The sequence below is a fragment of the Chiroxiphia lanceolata genome, chromosome 25 (genome assembly GCF_009829145.1).
Source record: "Chiroxiphia lanceolata isolate bChiLan1 chromosome 25, bChiLan1.pri, whole genome shotgun sequence".
NCBI lineage: Eukaryota > Metazoa > Chordata > Aves > Passeriformes > Pipridae > Chiroxiphia > Chiroxiphia lanceolata.
This window is the reverse complement of record NC_045661.1, coordinates 2,682,820-2,699,197: the sequence shown is the minus strand read 5'-3', so window position 1 is coordinate 2,699,197 and position 16,378 is coordinate 2,682,820. Positions and strand designations below refer to the sequence as shown.

Sequence of the window (16,378 nt, the reverse complement as noted above, 5' to 3'; positions counted from 1 at the left end):
AAAGTCAATTTGGTGAAGCAAATGGAGTTACTTCTCTTCAGGTCAGTGATGATTTCTCCTCCTTGAGTTCCCTGCTTAATTTGCTGAGAAGTTTTCTGACTCTGAAGTCCATTTTCAGCATTCCCCCCTTTTCCACAGCTCTGGGACGGAGCACGGGGCTCACTGGGCTGGACCTGGGGCTTCTCCACGTCTCTGCTCTCACCAGACCGTGTTTACTTTGCTCTGAGGGAAGTTTAGCTGCAGGCTCTGCTGTAATCCCTCTATCCAGGCTCTGTCCCTGCCTGTGCTCTAACGGGAAAGCAGCAGCTCTCAGGAAAGAGTTAATCCCAGCCAGGCTTTGGGATCCTTTGCTGGGGAGAGGGCTGATCTTTTGTTTGTTTTGAAGCTGCTGGCAGGAAAGTGGGGAGGAGAAAATTACCTAAGTGATAGTGAGGTTGCCATGAACTATATAAAACTGGGAAATCAAAGCGGAGAAAACTCCACCTCGCAGTCTTGAACCACAAGCACAACCCCTGAAGAGAAACCCACCCCACAAAACTGAGTGATCTCAAAGGCTTGAACTCCAACCAAGCTGCATGAGCTCAGAGCTGCTGCAGGACTGAGAACCCCGGAGCTGTCACGGCCAGCTCCAGTTGTGGTGGGAGCTGGGAATGCTGTTCGTGGGAAGTTTCAGGGTGATGAAGCGGAGGCAGCTCTTCTGGATCGCCCTCTGCGTGCTGGAGTTGGCTGGTGAGTATTGAAACACAGAAAATACCAGGGTTGCACAAGACACCAGGGCATGGGGCGACTCCTGGGCGACCGGGGAGAGGCAGCTTTTGGGGGGAAGGATGTGTTTTAACGAGTCTGAAATCCCAGTTTCACATCCAAACCCCGCGGTGACGTTTTGCAGAGCAGCCCTGCGTCGGGCACCCCGGCCAACACACCCCCAGCCATGTGCTGGAGCAAAGTGCTGCTGGTTTGAAAAGGAGAGGAACCAGGATCTAAACTCCCTCCAATATCGTGGATAACACAAGGGGATGGGAATGCAGCAGGCAAAGGGAGTGCAGCCACAGCCAGTTGTCTCTCCGCCTGCCTGGGTGCAAACGAGCCTCACTTTTGTTTTGTGGTTGGAATTAAACATTTGCTGAAAATCAAGTGAATCTCCATAAATATTAAAATCTCCTATTCCAGCTCTTCAAATATTCATCATATGGAGCAGCGAGTAACAGCACAGAGACTTTTCTCTAGGTACTACTTTTTAAAGGGTTATATTTTAGGGAAATATTATCATTTTTGTCCCGAACCCAACAACCATGAAGTAATAAAGAAAGGACTGAAAAAAGTGAAGCAACGCTCTGTGTGCTGCCTGGTGTGCTGGGACAGGAGCCAGGAGCCTGCGGGTGTCTCCTCAAATGTAATTTTTCCTTATTCACACAAATGTGAGCAACAAGATCTGCTGCAAGAATTCGCTGTATTTTGTTCCTCTGTTTCACGGTGCTCCTTTAATGTTCCCCTTGCTGCCCAGGTATATTGCTCACCTGAGCTGCTGTGCCTGACCATCCAGCCTGTGTAAATTTTACAAGAAGGAAAAAAAGAAAACAATTTTATTTAGGAGAAATGACATTTAGGACTGCCTGGTTGGGCTGAACTGAGCAGCAAGAGGCTGTAGGACAAAAGGGTTTACCTGAGATGCAAAACCCCAAGTAGCACAAAGCAAAAGTGATACAAAAGTGATAAAAAGCTGGGATTTGGGAAAGACAAAGGGTGACATGGTCTTTAATGCTGCAAAATGTCTTTGCACAGCCTGCAGTCATCATTTCTGAAGGATATTTCTTGCTGGGAGGTGGAGGAGGTTTATTTCTGCTCAGTGTAGGTGCTGAGAGAAATCAAGGAGCTCACCCTGGGGGCACTGCATGCTCCTCACCTCCCTGGAGAGTCTGAGAGAATCCAGCAAAGCTTCCAGTTGTGCAACTCCCGATGGAAATCCCAAATTTGGGCTCAGATTGCTCCTGGCGGTGCTGCCGAGGGTGGGACAACCAGTCCCCTCCTGCTCCCAGGACACCTCCAGCTAAAGCCACGTGGGGAAAATCCCTTGTGCCACACTGGGCCAGGGGCAGGAATCCAACAAATGCCATGTGTGGATGCAGGGTGGGGAGGGAGGAGTTTGGGTACCAGGACCCCAGAGCCAGGGGCTTCACAGGGAGCAAATCACCTGGGAAAGGCTCAGCTCTGGCCTCTGCCTGGTTATTTGGGGATCCACGGAGTTCCAATGAGTGTGGGAGAGGCTTACAACAGGTCCCTGGTCCACAGAGTGGGCTGTTACTCCAGGAATGCTTGGGAACCCTCCCAGGCTCCAGGCAGGATGGTGTGAGGAGTTTGTGTTGGAAAACTGGGTTTTGATAAAGCACCTGGAGGGCTGCCCTGTGCATCTGTCAGAATGAACATGGAAAAGAGAGTACAGATTATATTTTTACTGAATTAAAACACTTTATTTCTTTATTTAACATTTTATCTTTCTTTTTTTTTAATACCTTTTTTATTCACCTCTGCCAAACCTGATCTTCAGCAAACCCTCTTTCCTCGCGATTTTCAAGCATTCCTTCTTTCCTTTCCTTCGTTCCTTTTGCAAGGAAGTTCTAAATATCAGGAGAGGGGGGAAAAAGGAGCTTTAAAACTTCCAGCTGCTTGAGCTTAACATCCTTCAGAGGCTGCACATCGTAACTGCTCCAGCCAGGAGAAATCTCAGTCCCTGGGAAGGTGCCGGGCTCCCAAAGTGCTGGAGAGGCCCCAAGCCCAAGGAAAGCCTTGGTCCAGCAGCTGGGCTTTGGTGTGGCAGCTCGGGGGGCTCCCACAGCCCCCCTGAGCCACCAGGGCGGCCCCACACCCATATCCTGTCTGGGAGAAGGAAAAAGGGGGAGGGAAGGGATTTTTATCAGATATTTCCAGAGGGAAGAGGGCTCCACCCGCTTGAATTCCTGCCACATGGCTGAGAGCTGTAAAACTGGAAAGGCATGAGTAATGCCGGCTGGAGCCCTTGGAGGAGCTGCTGCGGGAAGCCTGGGCTGGCTCCAGCTCCAGAGCTCCGTGTCCCACAGTTCCATACCCTCCTCCTCTCTATCCCACGTTTCCATACCCTCCTCTTCCATATTCCAGGATCTCATACCCTCCTCTTCTCTATCCCATGTTTCTATACCCTCCTCTTCTATATTCCACTATCCCGTACCCTCCTCTTCTCTATCCCACCGTTCCATACCCTCCTATTCTCTATCCCAAATTTCCATACCCTCCTCTTCTCTATCCCATGTTTCTATACCCTTCTCTTCTATATTCCACTACCTCATACCCTCCTCTTCTCTATCCCATGCTTCCATACTCTCCTCTTCTCTATCCCAAAGTTCCATACCCTCCTCTTCCATATTCCAGGGTCCCATACCCTCCTCTACTATGCCCCATGTTTCCATAACCTCCTCTTCTCTATCCCACGTTTCCATACCCTATTCTTCCATATTCCAGGATCCCATACCTTCCTCTTCAATATCCCATGTTTCCATATTCTTCTCTTCTGTATACCACAGACCCTAACCCTGTTCCATATTCCAGGGTCCCATACCCTCTTCTTCTCTCTCCCACGTTTCCATACCCTCCTTTCCTATATCCCATGGTTCCTCACCCTCCCCTGCAGCCTCTGGGACCAGCAGTACCACGGTGCCATGTCAGGGGCAGCCCTTTGCCATAGCTCTTGGAGCTCCTGGAGCTTGGAAAAAGAACTTTACTCAATGCAGAGCTGGAAAAGCTCCGGCTTTGTGTGTCAGAGCACTGAAGGAGGTGCCCAGTTACCAAAAGGTTTTCCAAAAGAAATCAGCAGTGGCAGCACAGGAGGTGCAGGTTCTGCTCAGGGATCTCTTGGGTTTGCTTTGCAAACTTTGGAAACTTTTCTCCTGTTTCCTTTGCCACTGCAGAGGTGCTTTTTTTGTGGCCCTGCTTTACTGCTCAGGGATGAGTGTTGGACCAAGTCAACTCCTTTAACATTTACGTTGTGGCTTCTGCTTACGCAATTTGAGCTGAGATCCTTTGTCAGCCCCATTATTAAAATATCTTTAAAAATCTGAGGCATTTACTTTTGAAATCTAAGTGGGTAAATAAAATAGGTACCGTGAAGAGCAATTTTCTTTCCAATATCTGCATGTTTTTGCTCCTGCACTTGCTTGTACTGCCAGGTGAAGATTTCTCCCAGGTTAATAAATAGCTTGGCTTAAACTCCCAAACCCTTAATACTCACAAATTGACAAAGTTTAGTAAAGCCATTAAAAATGTATGGTGCAATAAATGACCCACTTAAACTGAGCACCATGTGGCTTATCCAGCCCACATCTGGATCATTATTTATCTCCTGAGTCCTCAGGTTTCAAACAACCCAGCCATGTTTTCTGTAAAAAGGACCCGCACATGCTACAACAAAGGCAAGAAAAAGAAATACAATGTGACAGCTCCTCTCCCGGCTTCCACTGAGCAATATCCAGGCTGCAATTCCAATATTCAGTGGTGAAAAGGCTTTGATTAGAAGTACCTCTGGTGCTTTGCAAACATCTGGAAGAGCTCAGAGGTGCTTGGGTGGCTGTGGCACTCGGGGAGGTCAAGTCCAGGCGCTGCATTGTTCTGGTGATGTAAAATTTCCTGCTCGTGTCCATGAAAACACGGAGTTGTGCGTAAAGCCTGGACTTGACTTCGTGCTCCTCATTATTCTGGGCACGCAGTCCTGCCTCCTGCTTTTGATTTGTTAAGAGTCATCAGGAAAACTTGGCGATTTAACCAGCTGGAACCGAATTGTCTTGGAGAGAAGAGCCTTCTCCCTGAAACAAAAGCTGTGCCAGAACCTGAATTCCAGCTCCTGACACCTGCACAGAGCCCTCGACAGGGCCCCTGCCTCCCCCAGAGCAGCTGCAGCCTGGGATAGGGTGGGATGGGATGGGATGGGATGGGATGGGATGGGATGGGATGGGATGGGATGGGAGGAGATGGACTGGATGGGATAGGATGGACTGGATGGGATGGGATGGATAAGATAGCATGGGATGGATGGGATGGGATGGATAAGATAGCATGGGATGGATGGGATGGGATGAGATGGGATGGGATGGATGGGAATGGTAAAATAGGATGAGATGAATGGGATGAGATAGATAGGATGGGATGGAATGGGATGTGAGGAGATGGACTGGATGGGATGGGATGGATAAGATAGCAAGAGATGGATGGGATGGGATGGGATGGGATGGGATGGGATGGGATGGGATGGGATGGGATGGGATGGGATAGATGGGATGGGATGGGATGGGATAGATGGGATGGTTAAGATAGGATGAGATGGATGGATGGGACGGGATGGATGGGATGGGATGGGACAGGATGGGATGGGATGGGATGGGATGGGATGGGATGGGATGGGATGGGATGGGATGGGATGCACCAGTGCAGGCAGCCCCATGGGGCCAGATTGAGGCACATATTTCCCCCTCAGCACCCTCTGGTCCAACCTGGCAGTGCAGGAGCAGCTCTGCCCTCTGCCCCCCGCTGCCAAAACGAACCTCAGTGGTCTCAGCCTTTTCTTCTCACAAACCATCCAGGCTCTCTGGGCCTGATCCAGCAAAATCCTGGCATCTTGATGGAGAAAAATTCCTGCCAGGACAATGCAGGGTCCTGCAGCACACAAACACCAGGGCTGTTTACCTGGCACTGGCACTGGCAGCTGACCAGGACCTGCCAGTGCTGCTCCATCCCTCGTGGAGGGTGGCTGGGGAGGATGAAGTAACTTTTCTTGGAGCTCGGGCTCCCCTGGGCAGAAATACAAATGAAATAACACATTTTGTGTGATTTTCTTTTTGACGCCTGGATAAGAATCTTAAACACCAAGAGCCCTCGGGTAGAGAGTGAAGCTGTTTGTTAAAAGTGGGAAGAGATCTTAAGAACGGAGAAGGTTGAGGAATGGGGAGAAATGCATTTTCACTGACTCATATAGTTCGTTTCAGAAGGAAAAGCTGGAAGTGTCATCTCTGTAACACAGCAGGAAGCAATATATAAACTTTAAGTTAGAACAGCAAACCACTCTCCAAACATTCTGCTTTACCTCCAAAGATGTTTTTGCTCGTGAGTCAGGGCTGATCCCAAGCCAGTGGGAATGTTTCTATTTACTTTGAGATTGTGCCTGCAACTGTAAATCCAACTTATCTATCCTGAGGCACACAAGTGATCTCTTCCAAGGCCTGAGTCTTTCCTCCAAGGATTATAAACCCAAACTACTATGAAATCCAGCTTTGTGCAGGGCTTTGTGCATCCATCAGTGAGCTGAGGATGGGGTGGGATCAGGGTAGAAAAGAGCCTCTCCTCCTCCTCCTGAGAGCTCTGGAGCCCCTGCAAGGGCTGCACCAAAGCCTGGTGCTCACCCAGCTGAAACATTTCACCTCTGAGCTTCTCCCAGGCATGCTCTGAGGCACCCTGCTATTGTGGGGCATTAAAAAGTGAATTTGTGAGAGCACAGACCCTTCCCTGCCTGCTCCGGGGGCTCAGGGCTGGGGAGGGGGTTCAGCAGCCCCCTAACACCTTCCTCTGCCCCCAGGCAATGCTGCTGGGAGCCCAACAGAGACCCCTGCACCCACAGCCACAGACATGGGAGAGGAAGGCAACACCAGTGGGGCAACCACCGGAACCATCGGAGCCACCGGGGCCACTGGAACCACCAGCAGTGCCAAGCCCACACCAGACACAGCTGGTAACTGCTCCCCTTGTTCCCCCTGTGATTGCTGACAGCATTTGTGTTAGTAATTAGATTTCAAGTCATGGTTTGTGCTCTCAAAAAAACAAGAGGCAGATAGTAGGGTCGAAAGCTTTAATTCTGTCCAACCCAGCCCTGCTGTCTTGAGGGTGGGTGACTTAGACCCAAAGCAGCCAGGAGATGGTGGGACAAAAAGCTCATTAATCTTTATCTCAACATACATGTTAGAAAGGGCACCTGTGAGAGGTCTGGCAGCCTTTGGCAAGAAGAGGACCAGGGGATATGGCTTTAAGCTGAAGGAGGGCAGGTTTAGATTGGATATATGGAAGAAATCCTTCCCTGTGAGGGTGGGGAGGCCCTGGCACAGGTTGCCCAGAGAAGCTGTGGCTGCTCCATCTCTGGAAGTGTCCAAGGCCAGGTTGGATGGGGCTTGGAGCAACCTGGGCTAGTGGAAGGTGTCCCTGCCCATGGTAGAGGGGTGGGATGGGATGATCTTTAAGGTCCCTTCCAACCCAAACCATTCCATGATTCCACAATAAGGGACCAAGCTCAGGCTCTGAAGGGCTCTGAAGGAGGGACCCTGGCACACATGCAGGTGCCTTTCTCTCGTGCTGTTTGGGATCAGTGCATCTCTTGGAAGACTCTTGATTAGAGAGGAGTGGAGGGTGATGCCAGGGAGGGGGGATGGTGGCACCCTTGCCCATGTAACCAGATCATGAAGCACATGTAGCAATTAGGCAGCTGAGCCAAAGCTAATGAGTGTTTCTTGGAGAGCCAAGGCCTCGTTCTGGTGCTGGCTGTGACAAATCAATGTTGTACGTCAGTCACTGCAATGTCACACACTGACTTTAGAGGATTTCGGCTTTCTCGTGTCTCCTTTTCCATTGCATTTCTTCAAACCTGAAGCTGCAGCCGGGTCCCTGACAGGCATTCCCAGCTCCACAGCATCCAGTGGGGAGCAGATGAACCCCCAGACCAGCCAAGCCCCCACAGCAGAACTGGGCACCTCCTTGGAGACACAAAACACGAGCCAAAGTGTCTCCACGACCAAGAGCCCAGAGGAACAGCCCAGTGAGGCAGCAGAGGCCTCGGGGTCCACAGTGGATATGAAGAGCTCTCCTGCCACCACGGAGCACCCTCCTGTCTCAGCTGCCACCCTGCCACCACACACAGTCAGGGACAGCCCAAAGGTGAGGATGGGGGGCCACCAGGAGGCTGGACTTGCCTCACAACCCCCCCAACAGGTCACTGACACCACCCCTGTGTGTTTTCCCTTCCAGCCCTCCCCTCTTCCCATCACATGCCACAATGTCAAGGAAGTGAGTGACACTGGAGCCATCTGCCTGCAGCTCAACGAGTCCACCACGTGTGTGAGTGTCCCCAGGGGGGAGGAGGGGGGACACGCAGGAGGAGGGGGGGCTGCAAGGAAGCAGCTCAGGGCAGGTTCCTGCTGCGAGCCCTGCAGCAATGGGGTCACCCACCCTACCTGGAGGGTCAGTTTGGGGTGGGGAGCTCATGGCCAGAGCATCTGAGCTGTGCCAGGCTGATGGAGGAGGGGATGGTCACAGCAGTCCCAGGAGGATCCCAAAGGGATGATCACAGCAGTCCCAGGAAGACCCCAAAGGGATGATCAACTCAGGGGAAATGCAACCTCCTGGCTGCATAAAACCTCTTTTTTTGTTTTTTGGGTTTTTTTTTTTGTGATTAAGCTCTGAGGTCAGTTCAGCTTCTAAAGTATCTCCCACCATGTTTAGCAGGAAGCTGCCTTTGTTCTTCTTCTTCCTCTTCCCTGTTGAGAACAGGAGTGCCTTTTTTTGTCTTGCCAACTGCCCTAGGAAAACAGGGCATTTGGAGGAGCTGATCAGTGCCCCCATCAACTCCTAAGGGAATGTCAGGCTCTCTGTAACTGCCCCTGGCCTCATGCACCAAAAGTGAAGATTTATAAAATCAGAGGAGGGTCTCTAGTGGGTGGGAGGAAGAATCCTTTCACACTAGAGGTACAACCTGCCACAGAGGGTGGGTGGTGCTGGATGTTGAGGGATGGCAGAATGGGTATAAAATACATATAAAATACATAATTTTACTTCTGTCATTCAGCCATACTGCTGCCACTCAGGATGAGTGAATTCTTACCTGGCTTTTCTCTGCAAATCAGTGGTTGAATGGCATTTAGACTTGCTCCTGTTTACAGGGACTGTACTTTAGCAAGAACCTACGGAGGGAAACTCCTTCGGGAGCGAGTGATTCCGACCACAGATGCCATCTAGTGGGCTCTGATCCCTCCTGGGCACAGGGTTTATGCATCACGTATATAAAGGGATGCACACAGAACAGACAGAATATCCTACAGGGTCGTATCTCACCTACTCTTAACCCTCCCTCCACGTGAAATGATTCAAACAGCCCAACTTCCCCCTGTGTTTTTCGGGCGGCTCCCACCCCACAGCAGATTTCTCTCCCCTGCCTCCACCTCAGCAATCCTGGAGCGGGAACAGCCAGCCCAGGCTGGACCTGGGAAGCAGATAAGAGTGTCTGCGAGGGGAGCAGATAGGAGGGAGCGTGTGTCTCACTTTCCTGCTGGCCTTTCCCAAAGCAAATGAGCAATCAGCTGGCACCCGGCACCGCTAATTGCAAAGGGAAATTCTGACACTCCGATGAGTTCTTTCCACAGCAGAGAAAGGAAAATACACACTTGGGTCTCTTGTTTCCATCTTGGCCTTTCTCACCCCATGCCAAAGCTCTATAGAAACAGCTGAAAGTGATTTGTTTGTTATTCTCCCATGGATAAGTTTGTGCATTTTTGGAGGCTAGGAGGATATAGGGATCGGAGCACAATGCTGAGGTAACTCTGAGGCAGAGAGAGGAAGGCACTGAGCCTCCTGGCTCTGCACCATGCTGCGAGATGAGAGGGTTTATCCTCTTTGGTGGGTCCCCGTGGGGAGTGAGGGGAGGGCAGGGGCAGGACAGGGGGTTCAGCTGGAGCCTGTCTCTGTCTCAAGGGGGTGGGCACGGCCACGGCTCGGAGGATGTCCCCAGCTGGGAGGATGTTAGGGAAGCTGATAAGGTCTTTTAGCAACTGTGGGCTCTGTCTCCAAGCCTGGCTGTGGCTGAAAATAGCCCCAAGGAGAAAGCCTGTCCTGTCTGATACAGAAATTGGCCCACAGAAGGGAAAGGCTGCAGCTCCTCACTCCTCTTCCTCTTCCACCCAAGAGTCAGTTCAGCTCTAAAATGTGAGAAATTTGTGTTTTTTTACCTAGCCTTTGATCAGCAACCTAGCAAAAACACTGAAGACATTTCCTAAACAGGAAGGCTCAATGCTTCTTTGTTATTTCCCTCCTTTCTCAGCCCCTGCCTGGGACTCTGAAACAATAGGGCTCTTCAGATGGCTGTTCCAGTCCAAAAACTGGAGAGACTTGCAGTGCAATTCAGGTCCTAAATATAGATTTGTTTAAATGCCATTTTCAAGAGTTGCTAATAATATCTTCATTTAATTTATTCTCATTAAGTTAAGAAACAAGAAATAAGCATCTCCAACTCCAAGGTGTTGGTGTTGGGGGTCTGAGCAGTGGCGAAGTGGGGTCTGACACCTGGATCAGCTTTGCAGGGCACAGATAAGCCACCAAAACCCAAATGTGAATGCACAAAACCACCATCAGCGTGGCTGAGGCGGAGAATTTGTCAGTGTGGTTGGTTTAATGGCTGCTCTTTCTGAAAATTTTGCAGAAACAATTTTTAGAGAGGAAGGGGTCGGATCTGTGGAGAGCAGTGTGCCAAGAGAACGCCCACCCTGTTCCCTCCCCCTGCCGGGTCAAACTCGCCAAATCTGAGGTGGACCACCACTGTCTGCTCCTCATCCTCAGTGGAGAGAAAGGTCAGTGGAGAAGATCACAGAATCATGGAATGGTTTGGCTTGGAAGGGATGTTAAAGCTCGTGTTGATTCCGCTGGACAACGACCTCGGTGTGGGCAATGGGAGAGGGAATGTTTGTGGGGAAGGGCTGTGGGACATAGATCCTGGGAGCAGACCTCTCTCTGCAACTACTGCTCTTTCTTCTGGGGTCTTGCACATCCCTGGGGCCAAGGCATTGCCCCCAGAGCAGCAGAGGGGCTCTCAGCCCCTCCATGCTCAGCCAGACCCTTCTGTGCTGACATTTCCTCTGTGCAACGTGCCTCTCCTCTTTTACACCTTGCAGATCCCGCTCCACATATGCTCAAGGAGTCTCACTGGGAAAAGGTAAATTCCTTAAGCAAATTCAGCTGGAAAAAAATGGGTGGTCTGGGTGGCTGGAGAGATGAGATTTTTAGGTGGTCAGTTGAGACTGGGGGAGAGGCTGAGACTTGAACCTGCCTCCAGTTTGGAGATGCCTGATGAATGTTGGCACAGGAGACCCCTGGAAGTGTTCAAGGCCAGGTTAGATGGGGCTTAGAGCAACCTGGTGTGGTGGAAAGTGTCCCTGCCCATGGCAGGGGGTTGGAATGGGATGAGCTTTAAGGTCCCTTCCAACCCAAACCAGTTTGTGATTCCATGGTTGGAACCACAAACAGTGAGGCATCCATGCACCATAAGAGCATTAATACAAGCCATGGAGGCACAAATGCTTGAAAGGGTTCTGTAAAATTCTGTAATGTTTTCTTAGAAAAGGTTTAGATCCCAACAATGACTCTTAGGATGCAATTGGCTTCTTCGAAGTCCCACCTGACATTCATTAATTCCTCCTCCCAGCGCTCCCCTGAGGCTGCCATTGGCTCGTGGAGCTGAGCTCCAGGTGTCTGTAGATACATAAATGGCAGAGCTGCAAGAGCAGCACATGGAGAGGTCTCAGCCCTGCAGATGTGTGTGCTCTGAACCTCGGGGTCTGAGCGCTCTGGTCCAAGGGAGAAAAATTCCCTGTGCCACAGGAGACTCCAGGTTGGAAATGAGACAGTGAGGACGTGAGAGCTCATAGGGCCAGGGCAGAGCTCAGGAGCTGGGGCAGCAAAGCCCAGCTTTGTTTACGTGCAGTTCCACAAGGAGGTGAGGAGCAGCATTGTTTGAAGTCGGTGCCTGTTCAGCAGATGCACATGTTTCCTGTTTGTCGGGCTCCCGGCTCTCTTTGGTGTTTTTTTTTTTTTTTTCCCAGTTTGGAATAAAATCCCTGAAGTGGGACAGCGTGAGGAACCACCAGGACTTTTCTCAGAAGACCCTGATCGCCTTGGTCACATCTGGACTCCTGCTGGCGTTCCTGGGCTTGGCTGGATATTTCCTGATGAGGCGGCGGAGCTGGAGCCCGGCGGGAGAGAGGCTGGTTAGTGCTTACCACTGGCAGAGCCACGGGTAGAGAGGAGCCTGGCAGCGAGGGGGGCACCTGCAGGGGAGAAAAGGGGGGTGCCCAGCACCCTGTGCCTCAGGACTCTCCACCCACCTGTGTCCCCAGGTCATGGGACAGCTCAGCCCCGTGTTGTGGCTGAGTCTGGGACAGCGTGGGCAAGGCAAAGGGCAGGAGCAGGGAGGCCAAAATGTACAGGGCGAAGGAAAACCTCTCTTGCCTTCCAAAATTAACTCAGAGCTGATTGCTCCCGTGGGAGAACCGCCCCTTTCTCGCACGTACTTCCAGGTCTAACACTTATTTTTGCTCAGCAGTAAGAACCCAGCCAGCAAGACCCCTCCAGAGACACTGAAAGCTTATGAATTTGTCATTAAAAGTGACACACTTTAATTTCCATTCGCTGTGTTTGAGTTCCATGTCTGTCCTGTACCCTTGCTGTAATAAAGGCTATTTCTCCCCTCACTTAACAAGCAATGGTAATAAAACATATCAAGAAAGAGACAGAAATCTCCTATTTCCATTTTCCCCTTTCCAGGCAGGCTGACCACTGAGGACTCCTCCCTACCAGTGAGTTTTGGGAATGTAAAGTTAGGCCTGGCCGTGCTTTTCCCCCACCTCTGAACAACATGAGCAGTTGTGTCCTGGGAAGCCATTAAGGTTATTTCCTTGCCAGAAAAGATGCTCCCAAAACACACAGCTGGGAAGTCAAGTGTGTGTGTCAGAGGCAGGGACATCACAGATCCAGATCCCGCTGTCTCGGGATCCCTGGATGCTGCCAGCAATGGAAATGTGTGGCTGGGAGCTTCCCACGGCAGTGTCAATCCAGTTTTTAGGTGAGATGTGTCCATTCCACACCCATGGACATGGAAAAGGGGCTGAGTGAAACACTGAGGTGGGCGGGAAGCCCGTCAGCCATCCGTGCATTGGATGCTGCTGAGGAAACAAGGAGCAGCTCCCAGCTGGGAACTGCCACTTGGATCACCAGTGTCCATTCCATGGCTACCAGGAATGTCACACTCTGACACACAGAGAGTTATTGGAGGGGACAGAGGCACCTCTGAATTGCCCTGGGTCCTCCTCACAGCAATGCCAGTGACCAGCCCTGCAGTGAAGTGCAGCCCTGCAGCTCTGCTGGCAACTTGCTGCGAGCTGTGCACCTATTCACAGGCTGAGAGGAAGGATGGGGGGAAAAAATTGGGACAGTTTCCATCATTTTCATTCCCAGGTGCTTCTTTCTTGGCCCAAGTGGACAGCAGAGGTGGTCTGTCACGGGGTGGCTTCACAAAGCAAGGCAGTGGCAGCTCTAAAACCTGTTGTGAGAAAACAACAAAACCTGACAGCTTCTCTTTTCAGGTCCAGGAGGGGGGAAAAAAAAAAATGCACTTCCTGGCTGGTTTTCTTGCTTCATCTTGCCGTGGCATGGTTCAGGCCCTCTGTCCCCCTTCTCGTCAGTGAGAGCGCTGCCCCTGCCTGCGGTTGTTTGTTCCTGCTGCCCAGGGATCGCGGGCAGCCAGCCAAGCCCTTGCCTGCAATGCCAGCCGGCTGCCACCAGCCCTGCCCCTCCCCTGACCCTGCCTCTGTTCTTTCTGTACCTGTTCAGGCTGAAGACCCGTATTACACGGAGAACGGTAGCCAGGGCAACACGATGCTGATGACGCCCTCCCAGGAGCAGCCGGAGCCGCAGGAGAAGCCGAACCTCAACGGTGGCACCCAGGAGAACGGGACCGGCCAGGCGTCCTCCAAAAACGGGCACTCGGCCCGGCAGCACAGCCCCGCTGACACCGAGATGTGACCCGGGCCGAGGCGGCCCTGAGTGAACTGCGAGGGCAGCAGAGAGGCGAGGGAGGGCAGGAGTTTGCCGTGGACGGTGGGGGAATTGCAGACCTTTTGTTATTGTTGTTGTTGTTTCTGTGAAGAACTTCAAAAATCAGCCTAGAGAACGCTGAGAGCCAGACCTGCTCCTCTGCCTCCTCCTCCCATTGACCACACAAGAGACATTTATTTTTTTGCAGCTGTTCTCTGCTTTTGTTGTTAGAAGAACATCATGAGAAGTGCAAGTGCCCTTAGCCCTCCACAGCTTTCAAGCAGAGGCAGGCTGTGTCCAAACAGCCCAGATTTCTGGTAGCAATGTGTTAGGCTGATGAAAGTAGTTAAATTGGGATTTCAGTGACAAAAACCTCTCAGGTTTCAGATAGTTTGGGTTAACAGAGTTGTTTATAATCTCATCTTTATGTTTAAGTGCAGGATTTCTTCCTTTTTTAAGACCATCAGGCATTTAACCCCCTTCTTGTGTTCTAGGTCTCCTCTACTATTTCCAGCTTCAGCAGAGTTTGCTGGAGCTCTGTGTAAAACTTTCCCCATGGAATTGAAGGCTGAAATGTCAATAGACCTCAAACTTGTTTCTTTTTGACTCCTACCAGTACACAGGTAGTTGTTTTAGAGCAAAAATCTCCCCCAGTCTCTTCATGTCAGGGACTGGGGACGTGTGACAAGGCAGAGCCAGCATTTTATCCCTTGGGTGAGATGGAGATCACTGGATAGGGCTGCAGGGCTCTGGGGGTGCCTGGAGTCCACCACTCTCCCTGCTGACATGTGGGGATTAGTGCCCAGCGTAGGAATTTGGGAATAAGAGAAGCCAAAGGACTCCCAGTGGGATGAGTGTGAGACAGAAACCTGGCTCTGTGTTTCTCCCTCTGCACCAGCAGCAGGTACATAAACAATGAGCAGTATTTTCACTTGGGTAAGTCCCCAAACCCCAGCAGCAGGAGCTGGTCCCTCCTGCTCCCAAGGCAAGAGGTGCTGGAGCCACATTGCTGAGGTTGAGCCTCCAGCAGCTCAGTGGGTGCCAGGGACCAAGAGCAGGTTTGTTCCTCATCCCAAGCACGTGCAGCTCATTTTTAGGGAGCCAAAGCCCTGGCTGTGCCAGCCCAGTGCTGCTGGTGCACCACGAGGGGTGGTGGGTCAGATGTTGCTCAGCCCACAGTCTCTGCTGGCACCAGCAGCAACATCCACATCCCAAAAGCAGCCCTTGAAGCTGATCTACCCTCTCACTAGTGAATTCATCCCAACCTTTTCCCAGTGCTGAAGACCTGAGGGGAAGGCTTTTTTTTTCTTGGTACAGCAGCTTAAAGCAAGGACAGCAACGTGTCCATCATCACCCGGGGCTCTTTTCACGGGTGCAAGAGTCGTTTAAACACAATTAAAATACTTCAGGGTGTTTGTATTGGTGTGAATCGCTCCTCCCAAATCTCACTGTAAATAGTCCCGGTTGGGGAAAAAAAAAAGAAAAAAAAAGAAAAAAAATTAAGTGTTAAAAATCAGCTTCTCCGTTGTGTCCTTGGAACAGCAGCGTGTTTATCCCACCGGGATGTGCGTGGCTGTGGCTGTGCCAGCAGGACGAGAGGACAACGCCTCACGGAGGGGTTGTTTCCCAGCAGAGTTCCCGTGACTAAAGGCTGTGCCTCGTTCTGAGCACATTTTCCCCTCTTTCAACAAACACATTTTGCAGGACGGAGTGACGTTGCAGCAAAACTGCCACACCTCGCTCGTTTGGTTTTTTAAGACACCCAGTTAATCCCTGGAAAAACAAATGAGGCTCCAGAGGGATGTGCAGGGCTGGGGGCTGACCCGCCAAGGGGTGTGGGTGGTGTATGAAGAGGAAGATGGTTGTTGTTGGTCACAACAACCCCCTGCAGTGGCAGAAGAGTGGCTGGAAAGTTGCCCAGTGCAAAAGGCCCAGGGGGTGCTGGTTGGCAGCACCTGAGCAGGAGCCTGGCTGTGCTCAGGTGGCCGAGATGACCAGTGGCACCTGGCTTGTATCAGGAATAGTGTGGCAGCAGGAGCAGGGCAGGGATTGTCCCCCTGCACAGGGCACTGGTGGGGTCACACCTCGAGTGCTGTGTCCAGTCCTGGGCCCTTCAATTCAGGAAGGACACAGAGGGGCTGGAGTGTGTCCAGGGAAGGGAACGGAGCTGGGGAAGGGGCTGGAGCAGCTGAGGGAGCTGGGGGGCTCAGCCTGGAGAAAAGGAGGCTCAGGGGGGACCTTCTGGCTCTCTGCAACTCCCTGACAGGAGGGGGGAGCCGGGGGGGGTCGGACTCTGCTCCAGGGAACAAGGGACAGGAGGAGAGGGAACGGCCTCCAGCTGTGCCAGGGGAGGGTCAGGTTGGACATCAGGAGGAATTTCTGCCTGGAAAGGGTGCTCAGGCCTTGGAAGGGGCTGCCCAGGGAGGTGGTGGAGTCCCCACCCCTGGAGGTGTCCAAGGAAGGACTGGACATGGCCCTCAGTGCTCTGGGCTGGGGGACAAGGTGGGGATGGGGCACAGGT

The 16,378-nt window shown here is 51.7% G+C and overlaps 1 protein-coding gene across 2 annotated transcripts; it reads left to right on the top strand.

The window, feature by feature from the left end:
- Positions 1-330: 330 nt before the first annotated feature.
- Positions 331-15,382, top strand: CD34 (CD34 molecule). 2 transcript variants are annotated; one of them, XM_032710943.1, is made up of 8 exons: positions 331-729; positions 6,593-6,745; positions 7,655-7,938; positions 8,029-8,118; positions 10,472-10,619; positions 10,941-10,981; positions 11,868-12,032; positions 12,368-12,449. In XM_032710943.1, exons 1-8 carry the CDS (start codon positions 651-653, stop codon positions 12,368-12,370), a joined length of 963 nt encoding a protein of 320 aa, XP_032566834.1. In that variant the 5' UTR covers positions 331-650; the 3' UTR covers positions 12,371-12,449. The 2 variants fall into 2 exon arrangements, with proteins under 2 accessions (XP_032566834.1, XP_032566833.1); XM_032710942.1 differs by lacking the exon at positions 12,368-12,449 and adding an exon at positions 13,654-15,382 and having other exon boundaries at positions 332-729.
- Positions 15,383-16,378: the final 996 nt, after the last annotated feature.

What these genes read in the sequence shown, in the direction of transcription:
- CD34 (XM_032710942.1), top strand. Translation starts at nt 651, where the DNA reads ATGCTGTTCGTGGGAAGTTTCAGGGTGATGAAGCGGAGGCAGCTCTTC. An exon ending in CATCCTCAGTGGAGAGAAAG is followed by an intron (nt 10,620 to 10,940) that starts GTCAGTGGAGAA and finishes TACACCTTGCAG; the next exon opens with ATCCCGCTCCACATATGCTC. An exon ending in GCCCGGCGGGAGAGAGGCTG is followed by an intron (nt 12,033 to 13,653) that starts GTTAGTGCTTAC and finishes GTACCTGTTCAG; the next exon opens with GCTGAAGACCCGTATTACAC.